Source organism: Sapajus apella, unplaced genomic scaffold (assembly GCF_009761245.1).
Source record: "Sapajus apella isolate SASKATOON/1434 unplaced genomic scaffold, GSC_monkey_1.0 scaffold2, whole genome shotgun sequence".
Taxonomy (NCBI): Eukaryota; Metazoa; Chordata; class Mammalia; order Primates; family Cebidae; genus Sapajus; species Sapajus apella.
The window spans coordinates 67,877,904-67,894,252 of record NW_022436942.1 but is presented as its reverse complement, the minus strand read 5'-3'; the positions used below and the strand labels follow the sequence as shown (position 1 = coordinate 67,894,252).

The 16,349-nt window shown below is 53.5% G+C and overlaps 1 protein-coding gene and 1 long non-coding RNA gene across 3 annotated transcripts in view; one reads left to right on the top strand and one right to left on the bottom strand.

Moving 5' to 3' along the window:
• LOC116566580 overlaps positions 1-16,349 on the top strand; it is a 47,762-nt gene that overhangs the window by 11,008 nt on the left and 20,405 nt on the right. The gene's annotated exons all lie outside the window — the stretch shown is intronic.
• Positions 783-16,349, bottom strand: part of FAM222A (family with sequence similarity 222 member A) — a 55,509-nt gene continuing 39,942 nt past the window's right edge. For both annotated transcript variants that reach the window (XM_032301137.1, XM_032301142.1), the window contains one exon: positions 783-3,273. In XM_032301137.1, the coding sequence (XP_032157028.1) occupies positions 1,997-3,273 (1,277 nt within the window). In that variant the 3' untranslated portion in view covers positions 783-1,996. The remainder of the gene's footprint in view (positions 3,274-16,349) is intronic.

The window sequence follows — 16,349 nt, the reverse complement described above, 5'->3', positions numbered from 1 at the left end:
TGATGTTAGGGTAGGAGGGAGGGGAGGAGGCGAAGGCAGGGACAGGACACAGTGAAGAATCTATGCTGTGAGGCTGAACTCCAGCTTCGCACAGATTTGCTGTGACCTCCTGCAGGTTGCTTTCACGTCTGAGTCTTAGTTTCTTCCTCCTGAACGCCTCCCACTCTGCAAGGGTGTTGTGAGGTTCTGGCAAGATGCAGTAAGTAGGAAAATGCCTGGTACACAGCCAGGGCCTAATAAATGCTGAGCTCCCTGGGGCAGGGGCGGACTCCCGCAAATCCCCAGGCACCAGAGCAGGGGGTAAGGGGGCACCGGCGTGTCTGGCCTGGCTGAGATGGGGTTGGCGGTGGAGATGGCTGCTGCCTAGCCACTGGGGCCTGTCCCCAGCCCCACTGCCACCGTGGCCCCTTGGAGCCTGCCAGGCATAGAGGGAGAGCTGGGAAGGAATTGTGATGGAGGGAAGATGCCGTCCCCAGACCACCATGGAGGAAATGAGGAAGACAGCCCCGTTTGGTTCTGTCTCTGCTGCTCTAGGGATCAATCACTGGCTGTGGTGTAGCGGCCATCAGCCTGTGTGCTACATGACAGTGTCCATCTTGAAAGAGCTGGAAGAGGCGGGGCACTGAATGCAGAAGGCCCCATGCACAGTAGGTACCAGGAGGTTCCTGGCCTGCTTCCCTCCCGGCTGCAAGCCGGTCAGCTGGGAGGAGACAGCCCCCTTCACTCCTAAGGAGAGGAAGAAAGAAAACGAAAACAAGAGCTACAAAAGCAAAGCTGACAGCTGAGGCACCATCTGTGTTTTCCTTTTTTTTTCTTTCTCTTCGTTTTTAAAACAATATAGTGCAGACTGCACTTCTCACAGTAGAATATAATGGTCAATTTTAGTATAAAAAAAAAAACATTCTCAGAGATTTGTAAATGCACTTAGTGCTTGAACAGGCCTTGGAGAGAGTTACAGTACCGCTTCCAGAGCGCCAGAGGGGCTAGGACTTGGGGACTTCATGAGGGGACTCCTGCCTATCTTTCCCCCCTTGATCGTGTGGGACAGGCCTTGGAGGGTGGTTTGCAGGAAGGAGTTGGCTTGGGCCTCCCAGTTAAAACCAGGAGGATCCCAAGAGATCCCTCAAAGAAGGCAAGGGAGGTTCTCTCTGAATGAGATCTAAGATCACAGGCCCATCGTTAGCCCCCGTCGTGCCTTTGTGCGAACAGGAAAATGACGCCCCTTCCTCAAGATGTGGAAAATTGTAATAAATATACAAGTTTGGGTGAAAGTGGTATCTCCTTGGACAGGGTGCCCTTGTGCAGTGCACAGCCTGCATAACTGTACCCAGCAGCCCTATAAGATGTATTGGAGGGAAGGGGGAAGGTGGTAGTTCAGGGTTCGGAAAATGGGGATGGGGTGCAACTCTGTTAGGAAGGAATGGTGGGGGAGGGTGGGAGGAGGAACAGGGGACTGGTGTAGTCCCTGGGGCCTCTGTTAGAGGAGACACTTAGGGCCCAGTGACTTCCTATTGGTCCCCGTGCCCTTTCCCAGAATACTGGGGAGCCAGTGTGGGGAGGCACAGCTGCCTGACCCCTGGGGGCTGCTTTGCCCTCACGCTGACTCTGGTGTGCCCGTCTCCTCCCGCACCCCACCTTGGCCTGGGCCCCTGTCCCAGGAGACCCAGAAAAAACCATTCCTGTTTTTGAGTGGTTTCTCTCTCCCTGTCTCTGCCAGCTTAGATAGAGGAAGGCGTGGATGTCAGTGGCTGCCTCCCCGCTCCACGGCCCTCCCTGTGTCCTGGGGCAACCAACGGTGGGGAGGGGCCTTGGTGTGTGAGGTCACCCTGCCCCCCTCCATCCGGCCACAGTGAGGCACCAGCTGGCCTGGCTTCCCTGTGGACATCAGCAGGCACAGGGTGGGGCTGAGTGCCCCTTCGAGCTGCCCACCCTGTTCTGCGGCCTGCCTCCCGGCTCTGCGCCCCGTCCATGTGTCAGTGCGTCCGCAGGGCAGGCCTTATCTGTAGACAGGCAGGCGGATGTGGGCGTGTTGGTGGTCGAGTAGCCGGGGCACCGCCACTGTCTCGTAGCCCTTGCCCAGCATCTGCTCCTTGATGCAGGGCGGCCGGATGTCATTGATGAGATACTCCAGCGACTGGAGGCTGCTGCTTAGCACTGACGTGTTGCACATGCTCTTGCTGGGCAGGCCCGAGAGGGCATCTGCGGGGGGCCCAGCCAGATCCCGGGCTGCCCCTGGCCCCAGCTCCGTGACTGCCACTGCCGCGGCTGGGTTGTAGCAGTCGCTGGTGGGGGTCACCAGCACACTGTTCCAGGGGGCCGCAAAGTACTGGCCCACGGTGAAGCTTGTGGGCAACCCCACACCACAGTTGAGGGGCGACCTGCTGGCCCGCTCATACGCCCGGCCCCCGCAAGCCTCGGGGGACTTGCTGGCCACCGTGCTCCCGCTGTAGGCACGCAGCGGCTGGGGCGGCGGTGGGGGTGGTTTCTGCGGCCACAGCAGGTAATCTAGGCCGCTGTCTGCGTACCCTGCAGGCTTGGTGGTCCCAGCCAACGTCAAGGCTGGGGTGGCTCCCTGGCCCAGCTCGGTGCCTTTCCGGCAGTCGGGCAGACCGGCTGCGGCTGAGTAGGCCATGCTGGGGAAGCTGGGCACTGGGCCGTGCTTGGCAGGGCTGGGATGGGGAACAGCCACGCCCTGGCAGGCAGGGGGTGCGGCGCCCGGGGCCTGGCACTGCTGGTTGAGCTGGTAGAGGAGGCTGTGGATGGAAGGCAGGTTAGAGGGTGGCAGGGGCAGGCCTCGGCCTGGCAGGGGGATGACGGAGGTGGCAGTGGCAGCTGCAGGCAGGCTGGGCGGAGGAGCAGGCACCTCTGGTGGCTTGGGGTAGGCCAAGGCCCCCAGAGTGCTGGGCGCTGGGTAGGGCGCGATGCCCACCTGCACAGCAGCTGGTGACAGCTTGGTCCGCTTGCCCTCGGCGCTCTTGAGCACACTTTTGGCGGGCCCAGCCGGTACAGCCACGCTGGAGGAGGAGACCGCAGCCTTGACGATGGCCAGAAGGCCCTGGTAGCCGGCAGTGTGCTGCGGGTAGGGGCTGTAGCGCTGGCCGCTGGTGTCATAGCCATTGACTGTGCGGCTGAGGTGCTTGTGTTGGGGCACACGGATGTTGGTGGGGAAGATCTTGATGGACAGCGGGCTGTTGGCCACCTTCTCAGCGTAGGCATCCAGCTCTGCCGGGCTTGGGTAGCGGGAGGAATGCATGGCGCTGGCTACTGCCTCGCCTGTGGGAGGAAAGCACGTGTGAGAGCCCATGGGAGGCCACGCCCACCTCTCCCTGCAGGGCTCACGAGCCCCTCCCCACACTAATTTCCCATTCATTTCACTCTTCCTTATTCCTTCTACATTTTTCAACTTTGGATTTAAGTGTAAGGTGCAGGGAACTGCCCGCATCATAAGCTTGATGAACTTTCACAAAAGGAAAACAGCTGCTTTATGGCACCCAGGCCAAGAGACAGGACATTGCTACTCCCCTGCAGGGTCCCTGAGCCCCTCCTAGCCTCTAACCATACCCGCACTGACCTAACCGTTACCGTGGACTGGCTGTGCCTGGCTTGTGTACATGGTGAGATGGAATTCTACATGTGCTCATTTGCACCTGGCTTCTGTCACTTCCTACTGTGTGAGAATCATCCAGGTGGCCGTGTGGGAAGTAGTTCGGTCTGTCTCGTTGCTGTGTGGTACTTGTTGTGTGACTATGCTGCAATCTGTTCATCATTTCTGTTCTTTATTTTTAAAGACAGGGTCTTGCTCTGTTACCTGGGGTGGAGTGCAGTGGTGCAATCATGGCTCACTACAACCTCGACCTCCTAGGCTCCAGCAATCTTCCCACCTCAGTTTTCTGAGGAGCTGGGACCATAGGCACGCACCACCACGCCTGGCTAATTTTTGTATTTCTTCCTGAGATGGGGTTGCGCCATGTTGGACAGGCTGGCCTCAAACTCCTGAGCTCAAGTAATCCTCCCGCCTCGGCCTCCCAAAGTGTTAGATTACAGGCACAAGCCACTGTGCCTGGCCCATCCTTTCTATTCTTGATGGCATTTGGGTTGTTACTAGCTGACAGAAATAGTGCCACAGGCCGGGTGAGGTGGCTCACACCTGTCATCCCAGCACTTTGGGAAGCTGAAGTGGAAGGACTGCTTGAGCCCAAGAGTTCAAGATCATCTTGGGCGACAAAGGAATACCCTGGCTCTATGGAAAAAAAAATTAGCCAAGCATGGTGGTACATGCCTGTCGTCCTAGCTACTTTGGAGGCTGAGGTGGGAGGATCACCTGAGACCAGGAGATGGAGGCTGTAGTGAGCTGTCACTGTGCTGCTGCATTCCAAGACCTTGTCTCAAAAAAAAAATAAAAGTAAATAAATACAGTGCCACAGCCCCTAGCACATGCAGAGTTCTGTTGGAAATATGCCCAGGAATGGAATTTCTAGGTCACAGGGGAGAGGCCTCTGCCCTGCCTGGCTTCGGGAGAAAACGCCTGACCGTTTGCCCATGAGGCTGTATCAGGCTATAGTCCCACCCGCAGAACACAGAGTTCCAGTGGCCCCACAACCCTGCCAGTGCTTCGTGTCATCTTTCATTCTGTCACTGCTCTGGACGACATTCCTTCCTTCTACCTTTATCCTCCCCCTGCCTCCCTTCCTCACCTGTGAAATGGGATGATGACCCCTTGCCCACCTCATGGGCTGGTTAAGCGTGCTCCTATGTGAACACAGGGCAGATGGGGCCAGCGCCAGGGTGAGTTGCTGCTAGTGGCTTCCTCCTTACTCAGTCAAAAGCCAGGTGAGGAGGAGGGGCTCTGCCACCCCTTGCTCTTGCTTCCTGAGTCCACCCTCCCTGAGTCTACCGGTCACCTGCAAGGCCAGTGTGGCTGCCGCTGCCTTTTTAGTGAGCCATCTGCATGGGGCTGAAGGGTACACTCTGTGTGGCAGGCTGACTGTACCCACTGTAAGTGGGCACAACTAGCCTTGCCATGGGGGAAGAGGGCCATGGTGGGCAGACTCCTGCCCCCATCCAAAGCCCTCCTGGTCCTGAGACATTCCCAAGGATAGCCCACGACCTTTCCAGGGCCGAGGGCATGTGGAGATGGTGGTGGTGGAATTCCATGAGGCAGATGGAATGGCCCTGGGCATGTAGTTTGCCCAACTGAGCCTCAGTTTTCCCACCTGTACAATGGGGGTCATGATCATGCCAGGTCTGCAAGGTGGCCTCAAGGAATGGCAGCGCCAGGGGGCTCAGTAGGGGATGAGGTGCATGATAGGTGCTTGGAGCTCATGACTCTTGGGGTGCTTGGGAGAGGAGCTTCACCACTCAGCCTCTGCTTCCTCATCTGTAAAATGGGGTGAAATTGCCAATACTACTTCCCAAGGTGGCTGGAAGGGTTTGACAGGTCATGTGTGGTAAATGGCATTAACAAAAGCTGGTGTTCTGTGAGTGTATTAATACCCTTCTCGTCTGCCCAGAGAGAGGGCCCTCCCAGAAAAGAAAGGGGCAGGGGGCTCATGCTGCCCTTCTGACGGGCACAGGTGGGACTGGCATCGCAGCTGGGGACAGAGTGCAGACCCTGTTCCCTTCCCTAGGCCTCGGCACTGCTCAGGAGCCTGCACACCATGCCCCATCCTTCCAAAGCGTCATCCCTGACACCCTGGCGGGACATGGGCTCCAGAGACAGCTTCCCAAAAAGAACTGCATCCCAGTTAAGTCCTGAGCCACCGGTGGAAGGGGTGAAGCGGGAGGAGAGAAACAGATTTCAGGCAGAGGAAACAGCTGAGGCAAAGGCCCAGAGGCAGGGAAGTAGTAGGGGTGGGAACTGTAAATAACTCAGGAGGCGCTCGGGAGCTCGGGGCAGGCTTGCGGAGGAGAAGCCCAAGAGGTGGCTGGCCAGGAGTGCCTCCAGCCTGAGCTGGAAGTGCCTTTTCACTGCAGGACAATGGCTCTCACTGCACAGGGCGCTCTGGCTGTGTGTGGGGACATGTTTGGCTGGCACAGCTAGGGCTGGAGGCCCTACTGGCATCAGGTGGGTCGTGGCCTGGGATGCTGCTAAACATCCTACGATGCACAGGACAGCCCCGCCACAAAGAAGGGCCCCATCCCAATTGTCAGCAGGGCCAAAGCCCCGACCTGGGGCACTGGGCAGCCATGGCAGGTTGTAAGCAGGGTAGGGCATGGGCAGGCCTACAAGCCTAGGCAAATGAGCTTCAGTCAGCTCAGCTGCCTCCAGCCCAGGGTGAAAGGTGTGGCCTGACCTGGGCAGGGCAGTGGGGAGTGAAGAAGTGGGCGGCTCTCCCACCATCTGGCCTCACTGGCTGGACAAGTAGACCGGCCATGGCCCCCACCCCGACTCTGCCCGGGGCAGCCCCCTCCTAAGTGGCCTAAAATAAACTCGGTGTGGAGAATGGAAATGTCACTTTGGCCAACGGGGGAATCTTTCTCCAAGATTGGATTTAAACTACATTATACAAGCAATTTCATGGGCACTTAGCGCCACTCGGAGAGTCCCGCAAAAAAGGGACCAGCTCTTCATTTACCAGCCATAAATCAGCACTTGCTATAATGAGCACAAAAATGTCACTTTTATGCAATTTTACAGATGAACAAAACTGGTGAAATTAACTGTGGTAACCTACTGGAGTCAGCAAAAGCAGCTGCCAGGGAAAAAAAATTCTATCTGTATGTATTTTTGTTCCCCTTAAAGTCTCTTCCCAAGCAAGTTTCTGCCACTGTGGTGTGAAAACTCATTTGTCCTCACCATTATACTTTCATTTGGAGTTTATCTTGAGTATCCAATGAGCCACCAACTGTGAAAATGATTAAATCTACAAAATCTATCTAATAGATGGAATAAATTACATGTTTAAAACCTTAAGAAGAAAAAAAAGGGAGTGCCTGTTCCTAGTCCCCACTGACTGAAAGGAAGGGCATTTTGCCGGCCTTCTGGTGGAGCTGATGGTAGCGCCGTAATACAGAAGCTCATTTGGTGAGTGTCTAGTATGTGCTAGGCTCCATGCCCATGGCATGCCTGCCTGCCTGCCTATCTTCCTTCCTTCCTTCCCTCCTTCCCTTCCCTCCCCTTTCTCTCTTTCCCTCCCTTCCTTTTTCTCTCCCTCCCTCCCTTCCTTCCCTTCTTCTGACAAGGTCTCAGGATATAGAGTACAGTGGCATGATCATAGCTCACTGCAGCCCCCACCTCCCACGCTTAAGCTATCCTCCTGCCTCAGCCTCCCATGTAGCTGTGACTATAAGGGTGCGCCACCACACCTGGCTAATTTTTGTATTTTTTGTAGAGATGGGGTCTCACTATGTTGCCCAGGCTGGTCTTGAACTCCTGAGTTCAAGTGATTCTCCCACCTTGGTGTCTCAAAGTGCTGGGATTTCAGGCCTCTGTGGCTTTTCTTGACGACTCGTGTTTGGAGGCCCCAACAACCCAGAGGTGGTCCCCATTTTACTGATGAGGAAACAAGTTATGGCATTTGGCAGCTGGCCTCCATGATCTGCCACCCGCACCAGTGATTTTATACCTCCTGGTATTCATGCCCTTGTCCAGTCCCTGGGACCCACTCCAAACAGGACTGACCTGTGTAACTAGTATGATATTCTGGAAGTGAAAGAATACAGCTTCCAGGGCTCAGTCATAAAAGTAGTTGTGGCTTCTTCCTTGCTCTGAGAGAAGCCACTGCTGTGTCAGGACACTGGAGGAGCCCATGGAGACAGAGGCTCATGTGGCCACGAACTGCAGCCTTCAGCCAAGAAGGTCATCTGAGACTTCTTGGAAGCAGACCCTCCAGCCCCAGTCAGGCCTTCAAAGGAGAGTACAGCCCCGGCCAATATCCTGGCTGCAACCTCATGAGAGACCCTGAGCAGAATCACTCAGCCAAGCTGCTCCCAATTTCCTAAGCCACAGAAAGCCTGAGAGATACTAAGTGACTGTTGCTGCCTTGAGCCACCAAGCTGTGCTTGTCACACAGCAGCAGGTGACTCATGCAGGCCCCGCTGTACAGAGGGGGAAGTGGAAGCTCAGAGGTTCCCAAGAGTACACACATAGCAAGGGTGGAGCTGAGATTCGGGCCCAGTGTGTCTGCTTTCCAGGCTGTCTTCACCCTACCTCCACCCTGAGGCAGGGCAAAGCCCTTCATGAGGCTCTCCCTCCTCCTCTTCCCTGGAATCAGGAGGACAGTCCTGATGAGGGACCACAGAGTCCGCCTAGAGGCTAAACAAGGCAGGGAGGCCACCCATCAGAGGCCACCCAGGCAGGCAGCTCTCAAGCCTGCCCTGGGCTTCTGCCTTGCACCTAGCAACTGCTAGTTGGTGGCCCTGAGCCCCAGTCCCTCCTAGAGATGGGCTTGGGGGAGCTGCTCAGTCCTCCAACGTGCTTCGAATGTGAGTGCCTTCAGGTGGGGCATGGGCCTCCAGGTCGCTGGAGTCCCTGCCTTAAGCCTGGCCTGCCACAGTGCCCCAGTGGCCTGCGGAAGCCTTTGGGTTTGTAGCTTCTCCTTTACGTATTGTTCCCTGAAGGACCTTCTCCTGAGCCCACCCATGGGTGCCTCAAACCCAGCCTGTTCTGCCAGAGTACCAATGGAGGTGGCTTGGGGCCCCAGGCTCCTTAGGGCCCTAACCCCAGCTTGGTGAAGGCTCCAGACTCTCCCTTGAATGTGGGCCCGGCTGTGAGCATTCAGTGCGGTTGCATAGCCCCGTTTTGGTAAACGTAGTAGTGACAGGAAAAGGCCTCACATGAAGGAAGTGGGTGAGCCTGCGGGCTGGGGCAGGCTTCTTAGCAGTGGCAAGGATGGTGGAGAGGGGCCTGCGGCCTCGTGACTCCATTTTATTGAATAGGATGCCATGTAAGGATGCCACGGAAACAGCTCTGTGTGACTCGTGGCTGGGTCACAAGAGGCAATGTGGCTTCTACCTGCAGTGTGTTCTCTCGGGACCTCCATCCTTAGAACCTGGCCACTGTGTTCTGACAAAGCTGACGCCTAACACATGAGCACACAGGTCGTCAGAAGATTTCCGTGGCCCCTACCCCCACCAGGACATCACGGGGCAGCTGCACCCTCCCCACTGTGCCCTGCCTCTATTCCTGACCATAAGTGACTGTTTGGCACTGCTGAGTTTTGGGGTGACTTACTCGACAGCCACAGTAACCAGAATAGCAGGGCATGGGGACTGAGTGGCGGGACAGAGGGGTACCTGGCTTGGACAGGGTGGTCAGCAAAGAAGGCTCCTCTGATAATGCAGCTTTGGAGTAGAGAGCGGAGGGAGGTGGGGAAGGAGCCCTGTGGAGAGCCGATGGAGGGTAGTCTTGGTGGGCAGGGGTGGCGAGTGCCACAGGACGTGGGACCTGGGGCAGCTGGGAAAGCAGTGGGGGGTGGGGGCTGGAGCGAGGGAATGCAGTGCAAACCGGCCAGTCGCACGCCACTGCCGGGTCGGGGTGTTTCCTCCACGTTGGAGGGTTCTGAGCAGGGAAGGGACAGGTCTTCCTAAGACTCCTCAGGCTGCTGGCTGGAAAGGGGCCGTGGGGACAGAGGAAGCGCTGGGAGCTGCCACACCTAGGGGCCCTCAGAAGCAATGGGACTTGCTGGGCATTAAACATGAGGTTTGAGAGGCCCTGGCGATGTGGGGGATACAGAAGGGGCAGGCGCATGGAAAGAGGCGGCTCCCACGTGGCTGCCCAAGACTCCTGCAGGCTCTCTCCTTCTCTGGAAGCGGGTAGAACCAAGGTGTGAAGAAAGAAGCCCCAAACGCTGACAACAGCCCACCTGGAGAGAGGGGAGCAGGTTATGTAACGGCAAGGGGATTTTATTTCTCTGTGCTTTTCTGTAATTGCCAGCAGCCAGTGACCGCGTATTGATTTAGGATGGCGGAGGGGCGCACAGCTCCCCGCCCTCCTCATACCTGCCTGGAGCCTGGGGCAGTGCCCTTGGCAGCTGCATCAAAGCTCCTCCTACTCCCTTGGCCCTTCCTGGCTCCCACCCAGCAGCTTCTGCTCCTGGGAAGAGCACAGAGGCCTGAGGGGCAGCCTTACAGCACCTGGGGTTAGGGCTGCAGGTGGAAAGTGGACTCTTGAGCGATGGATCTGGTTCAAATCCCAGCCCTGCCGCACACTGGCTGTGTGGCCTTAGGCACACCACTGTCCCTCTCTGAGCTTTCATTTTCCCTTGTGTAAATGGGTGAATGGTGCACATACCTGGGAGGGTTCTGTGTGAGAGGTGTTATGAGGTGGCCTAGCTCAGTGCCTCCCCTCAGTGGGCGTGTGTTGTGGGGAGCCCCCTCCATGGCCTCCAAGCTCTCAGATGCCTCTCTCGTGCCCACCACTGAGGTTGTGCCTGTGTGAATCTGAGCTGCACAGGTGGCATTCAAGGCCCTGGCCACCTGGCCCAGGCCTCCTTCCCACAGGGCCCTGGAGCCACACACAGCATCCCCCACTTCCTCTCATATGCCATCCTCTGTGGTCTATCCCTCCAGGCCAGGCACTGTGCCAAACCCTCACGGCCTTGCCCTTCCGCAGTCGTCCTGGCAGCCCTAGGAGGTAAGCCCCGGGTTTCAAAAGAGGAGGTCAGATGTTCAAGGAGTGTCAGGCAGGGGTCACAAACAAATGCCTAGAGAGGACAGATGGCAGGGATGGCGTGTCCTGTCCAGAGAACGTTCACATTTAAAACGGCGTTCAAATACGGAGCAGGGCCAACCACATACCAGGTGGGCAGGATGCGGCCAGTCTGAGACCTCTGGTGGTGCAGGGAGGATCTGCGAGCCCAGATTTGAGCCCAGGTCATCCGTTCCGACAGTGGGCAGTGTGGTCCCTGTGGCTCGGGCCCTCTTTCCTCCATAACCAAAGCCTCACTGGTCCTTTACGGTCTAACTGAAGCGCTGCCTCCCCGCGCTGACCATCTGGATAGATTGCTTTCCTGGTCTGCGTCTGTTTCCCCTGCCCCATGCCCCCATGCGAAGGGCCTCATCTGTGGGTCCTAGTACCTGATCCAAAGTGGTGAACGTGGGGCTCGGGGGAGCTGTCCATGAGGCAGGGACAGCTTCCACCCAGCGCCCCACCACGCACTGGTGTCTGCTGTGGTGCCTGCTACATGGTAGGAGCTTTCGTTGTGTGCTGGACAAATGCAGTAAGAGGGGTCGTCTACACAGCCCCAGCCCACTGGCTCTCCTGACCCTCAGGTCTCAGCCGAGGTGTCCTCGAGCTAGGCAGCTCGCTATAGCTGTCAGTCGACTTTTCTCCTGGGCCAGATTTGGAGACCTTCAAGGGCAGATCCTGTTTTTTCTCACCACTCTGATGTCTACATAATTGCAGCCACCATCGAGGGAGCTTGGGAAGCATCCCATGGATGGTGGCTCCAAGGCCAAAGAATCCCATGTTCCCAGGCCTTTGGGAGGCTACAGGGCCCACCAGGCAGCATCTGGGCTCAGATGTGCAGAAACTAGGGTGCTCCTCACTGCACTGGGCCACTCCTTCCCCTGCTCTGCCTCTGCCTGCCGTGGCCCCCATTAAAGGCTTGTCGGGAAATTTAAAAGGCTGGCTGGAAGTGCTGGGTGAGCTGCCGCTGCCATTAAGTTAATGTTATGGGCCTTTTACAGGTGTGTTAAATAGACGCGGTTATTAACGAGTATATTAAGCCAATTAAAACCAGCCCTTTGAGTGGGATTTAATGTTGCTACAGGGAGACACGAGAGCGGGTCTTCCAGAAGCTGAGGAGGGGGCAGGGCGGATGGAGCCGGTTGGGTTGTGCCCGAGGGACCACAGAGCACCGAGGAGCTTGGACAGCAACACTCTGCACCACAGGGCCTATGATAAGGGACCCCAGGCCCCGACCGCAGACATGGGCCAGGCAGGACCAGGTTGGGTCTAGGGGGAGGTGTGTGTTCTCCAGCCCTCACCGCCCTGGGAGGTGCATTCTGGAGCTGCCCCCATTTGACAGAGAAGCAGGCTGAGGCTTGGAGAGGACAAGTCACCTGTCCAAGGAGCCGGGAGTGGCGGACAGGAGGCTTGGAGCTGGGTTCTGCTGGCATTGGAGCTACCTCCTGGGTCCCCCTGCTTCACTGGGCCTGTGTCTGGAGAAGGGGTTCCCTTGGTGGACCTCAGCTTTCTGGATGGTAGAATAGAGTGAACGCCCGCCTTCCCATAGAATGGGGGAAAGAAAGGTATGCCAAGCACACAGTAGGTGTTCACCCAGTGTCATTTCTTTCTCAAGCCGTTGCACACTTTGTCTACTGCCTCCTTTGTTAGGGCTCAGGGTATTGTCTGTGTTGAAATGGCGGAGCAAGGGGTGTCCAGGGCTTCTCCAGGACGGAAGGGGTCCCTGGCACAGGGCCTGGCCCCAGCCCGCTGGGGGGAGCAGCTCCACATCTGCATTCCCCTTCACTGCCACACTCTGCCCTTGGAGGTGGCAGCCTCCTGAATGCTCAATTAACGTGACACTAATTAGCTGGTGGCAGAGGCAGAATCCCTAATGAGGTCGCCCAGGAGGAGGGGCAGGGATGGCGGCTGGGCTAGGGCAGACACAGCTGTTCTCCAGCCTCTATGGAAGGGGTATGGAGAGGGGCAGGAATGGCTGCTCCGTACCTTCCTGGCTGTCCCAGGGACCCTGCCCTGTCCCAGCACACTGGCTGGGGTGGTAGCCTGAGGGCCTTTGAGGTCAGCTGCAGGTGTGAATCCACGTGTCCTAGTGACCAGCCATGGAACCTCAGGGAAGTTACCACAGAGCTCCTGATGTCTGTTTCCCCTGAGGGCAGGGGACTGGAGAAAATGAATGTATGTCAGCCAGCCTGGTACAGGTGCTCAGAAAAGGCAGGCCACCTTCCTTCTAGCTGTTTCTGGGCTGGAACTGGCAGTGGAGGGTGGCAGTAAACAAGAGGCCCTGTCTCTCATTCTCTTAACATGTGCACACATGCAAGCTACATACAGTGCTTAGATGCTCACATATGTGCCCAGACATTCAGAAACACCCTGCAGATACAAAGACAGTCAGGGGCTCCAGGAACACGTTTATCCACACACACACCTTCCCCACCCCACAGCCCTAGAGTGGCCAAAGTGTCCCTGCAGGTAGGGCTGGGGGCACTTTAATCCCTCTCCAGCCTGACTTTCTTGATGCTCCCATGTGCCTCGGTTTCCCTTGCCTACTCCCTAGCTGGGCTCTGTCTTTGGAAGCCCATACCGTATTCTCTCCCTGCACCCAGGGCCCCAGATGATTTGTCTGTGGTGCCTGTCTTGTCCTGATGTTGCCTCCTGTCCTTTTGCCTTCAGCCCAGCCTCATCTCTGCCCTCCTCCAGACACGGACCTATTCCTGTCTGTCTCCAGCCACATACGTTTTGTTCTGACTCACCTACCCATCCCGTCCCCACCCCTGGCTCCCCGCCACCCCACATCTGTGGCTCTCTATTCTGGACACTGATCCATTATAAGTGTTGCAGACACCCACTCTCAATTTGTGGCTTGGCTTGTCTTTCATGGTGGGCCAGTTTTAATTTTAATGTGGTCCAGCTTGTCTTTTTTTTCTTTCATTTTGGAAATCCTTTTTATGCTGGGGATGATACTCTCCTTCATTTTCTTCAAACAATGATATGGTTTTGCTTCCCATGAGTTGGATTTCTAGTTTGCCTGGGATTCCTTTCTGGGTATGGTGTGAGGTACGGCTCCTCTGTCACTTATTCCCTGTGGATAATCACTTGTCCCAGCATGGCATATGTCTCCCCAGTGATCTGCAACCCCTGCTTTGTCTCCTGGTCTTTGTTCTGATCCCAGTGTCTCAACTTTAAGCTGTAACAGGACAAGCCCCTTCCCCAGTGCTGACACTTCTTTCTCCACAGTGCCTTGGCCATATTTGGTCCCTGTGTTTTTATCATTTCAGTCAGCTTTTGAGTTACAAACAGATAAATGCTCAAGATGTAAGGATTGGACTGAATTTTTTTTCCATTTGAACCTGTCTATACACATGAAATATTTCTAAGTTTATTTATGTCTTTAAAAAAAAAAATCACAATAAACTTTCCTTCTCTATAAAGGCCATTTGCCTCTTTTGTCAATTTATTTTAGGTTCCTTAACAAATTGTAAGAATTTCATAATTTAGAAGAAATGGACAAATTCCTAGAAAGACGTCAACTACCAAGACTAACTTAAGAAACAGAAAATCTGAATAGACTAAGGTCTTCATGACCTTGGGTCATGCAAAGCCTTCTTAGATAAAAATACCAAAAATACAAGTGACCAAATTCAAAACTTTTGTGCTTCAAAGGATACCACAAAGCAAATGAAGACAACTCTGTAACAAGTAGAGATTGAATTAGCAATAATGAAAAGCCCAGACCTAGATGGCCTCGTGGGTGAATTCTACCAAGCATTTAAATAAGAATTAATTACTCACAGCCTCTTCCATAGACAGAGTAGAAGAGAGAACACTTCCTAATGAATTCTGTAAGACCAGTATTACCCTTATTCTAAAACCAAAGATAGTACACACACAAAACTATTGACTTATAGCCCTCATCAATACAGACACAAAAACCAACAAAATACTAGCAAACTAAATCCAGGCACTTAGAAAAAGGATTATATACCATGACCAAATGGGACTTACCCAAGGAATGCGAGGTTGGTTCAACATCCAAAAATCAACTAATGTTAATACCACATTGATAGAAGGAAGGATAACTACATCTCAATAGACACAGAGCATTTGCCAAATCAATATCCCTCATGATAAAAATGCTAAACAAACTATGGAAACTACATAGTTAACGTCATACTTCATGATAAAAGACTGAATGCTTTCCCTCTACAATCAAAGTATCTTTCCACTCCTATTCAACATTGTATTAAAAGTTTTAGCAAGAGAAATTCAACAAAATAAATAGAAGGCATTTTAAAATCATCTCTATTCGCAGATGACATTATCTTGTATACAGGATATCCTAAGAAATTCACTAAAATACTATTAGAATAAAGTTGTTCAGCAAAGTTGCAGGAAACAAGATCAATATACAAAAATCAGTTGTCTTTCTATATACTCACAATGAACAACCCAAAAATAAAATTAAGAAAATTCCAACTACAGCAGCATCAAAAAGAATAAAATACTTAGGACTAAATTTAACAAAAGAAAAGCAAAACTCAAAATATGAAAACTACAAAACATTCTTGAAAGAAATTAAATAGGAAGACACCCATGTTCATGGATAGGAAGACAATAATAAGATGGCAAACATTCCCTAAGTTGATCTATAAATCCAAAGCAAATCTCTATCAAAACCTTAGCTGGCTTCTTTGCAGAACTTGACAAGCTGAGACTAGACTTCATGGGACTCAGAACAGCCAAAACAATCTTGAAGGAGGAGGACAAAGTTGGAGGATTTACACTTTCTGATTTCAAAACTTAATATGAAGCAGTAGGAATCAAGACACTATGATACTGGCATAAAGATGGACATGTAGATCAATGGAAGAGAAAATCCAGAAACAAACCCTTACATTTATGATCAATTGATTTTCAAAAAGAAGCCAAAACAACTCAGTAGGAGAAAGATTGGTCTCTTCAACAAATGGTGTTGGGACAACCAGATATCTACATGCAAAAGAATGAAGTTGGATCCTTTCCTCATGCATGATGTACACAAAAGCTAAAATGAATTACAGACCTAAATGGAAGAGCTAAAACCAGAAAACTCTTAAAATACAGTAGTATATCTTCATGACCTTGAGTTATGCAAAGCTTTCTTAGATAAAAATACCAAAAATAAAAGTGACCAAATTCAAAAAACAATTCCGTAACAGGAGAAAATATTTGCAGGTCATGCACCTGATACAGAACTTGTATCTAAAATATATGAAGAAGTTTTACAACTTAATAAAAAGACAAATTGCTGAATTTAAAAATGGACAGGCTAGGTGCTGTGGCTCATGCCTACAATCCCAGTGTTTTGGGAGGCTGAGGCAGGAGGATCACTTGAGACAGGAGTTCAAAAACAGCCTGGACAACATAGTGAGACCCCATCCCTACCAAAAATTAAAAAATTACCTGAGCATGGTGGCATGAGCTTGTAGTCCCAGCTATGCAGGAGGCTGGGGTGGGAGGATCACTGGAGCCCAGGAGGTCAAGGCTGTAGTGAGCTGTGACCACACCACTGCCCACCAGCCAGGGTGACAGAGCAAGGCCCTGTTTCAAAAAAAAAAAAAAAAAGTCCCAAACTACCACCTGTGGGCCAAATCTGGCCTGCTGCCTGCTTTTGTAAATAAAGTCTTATTGGAACACAGCTATACCTGTTCATTTATGTATGTCTGTGGTTGTATTCCTGCCAGAA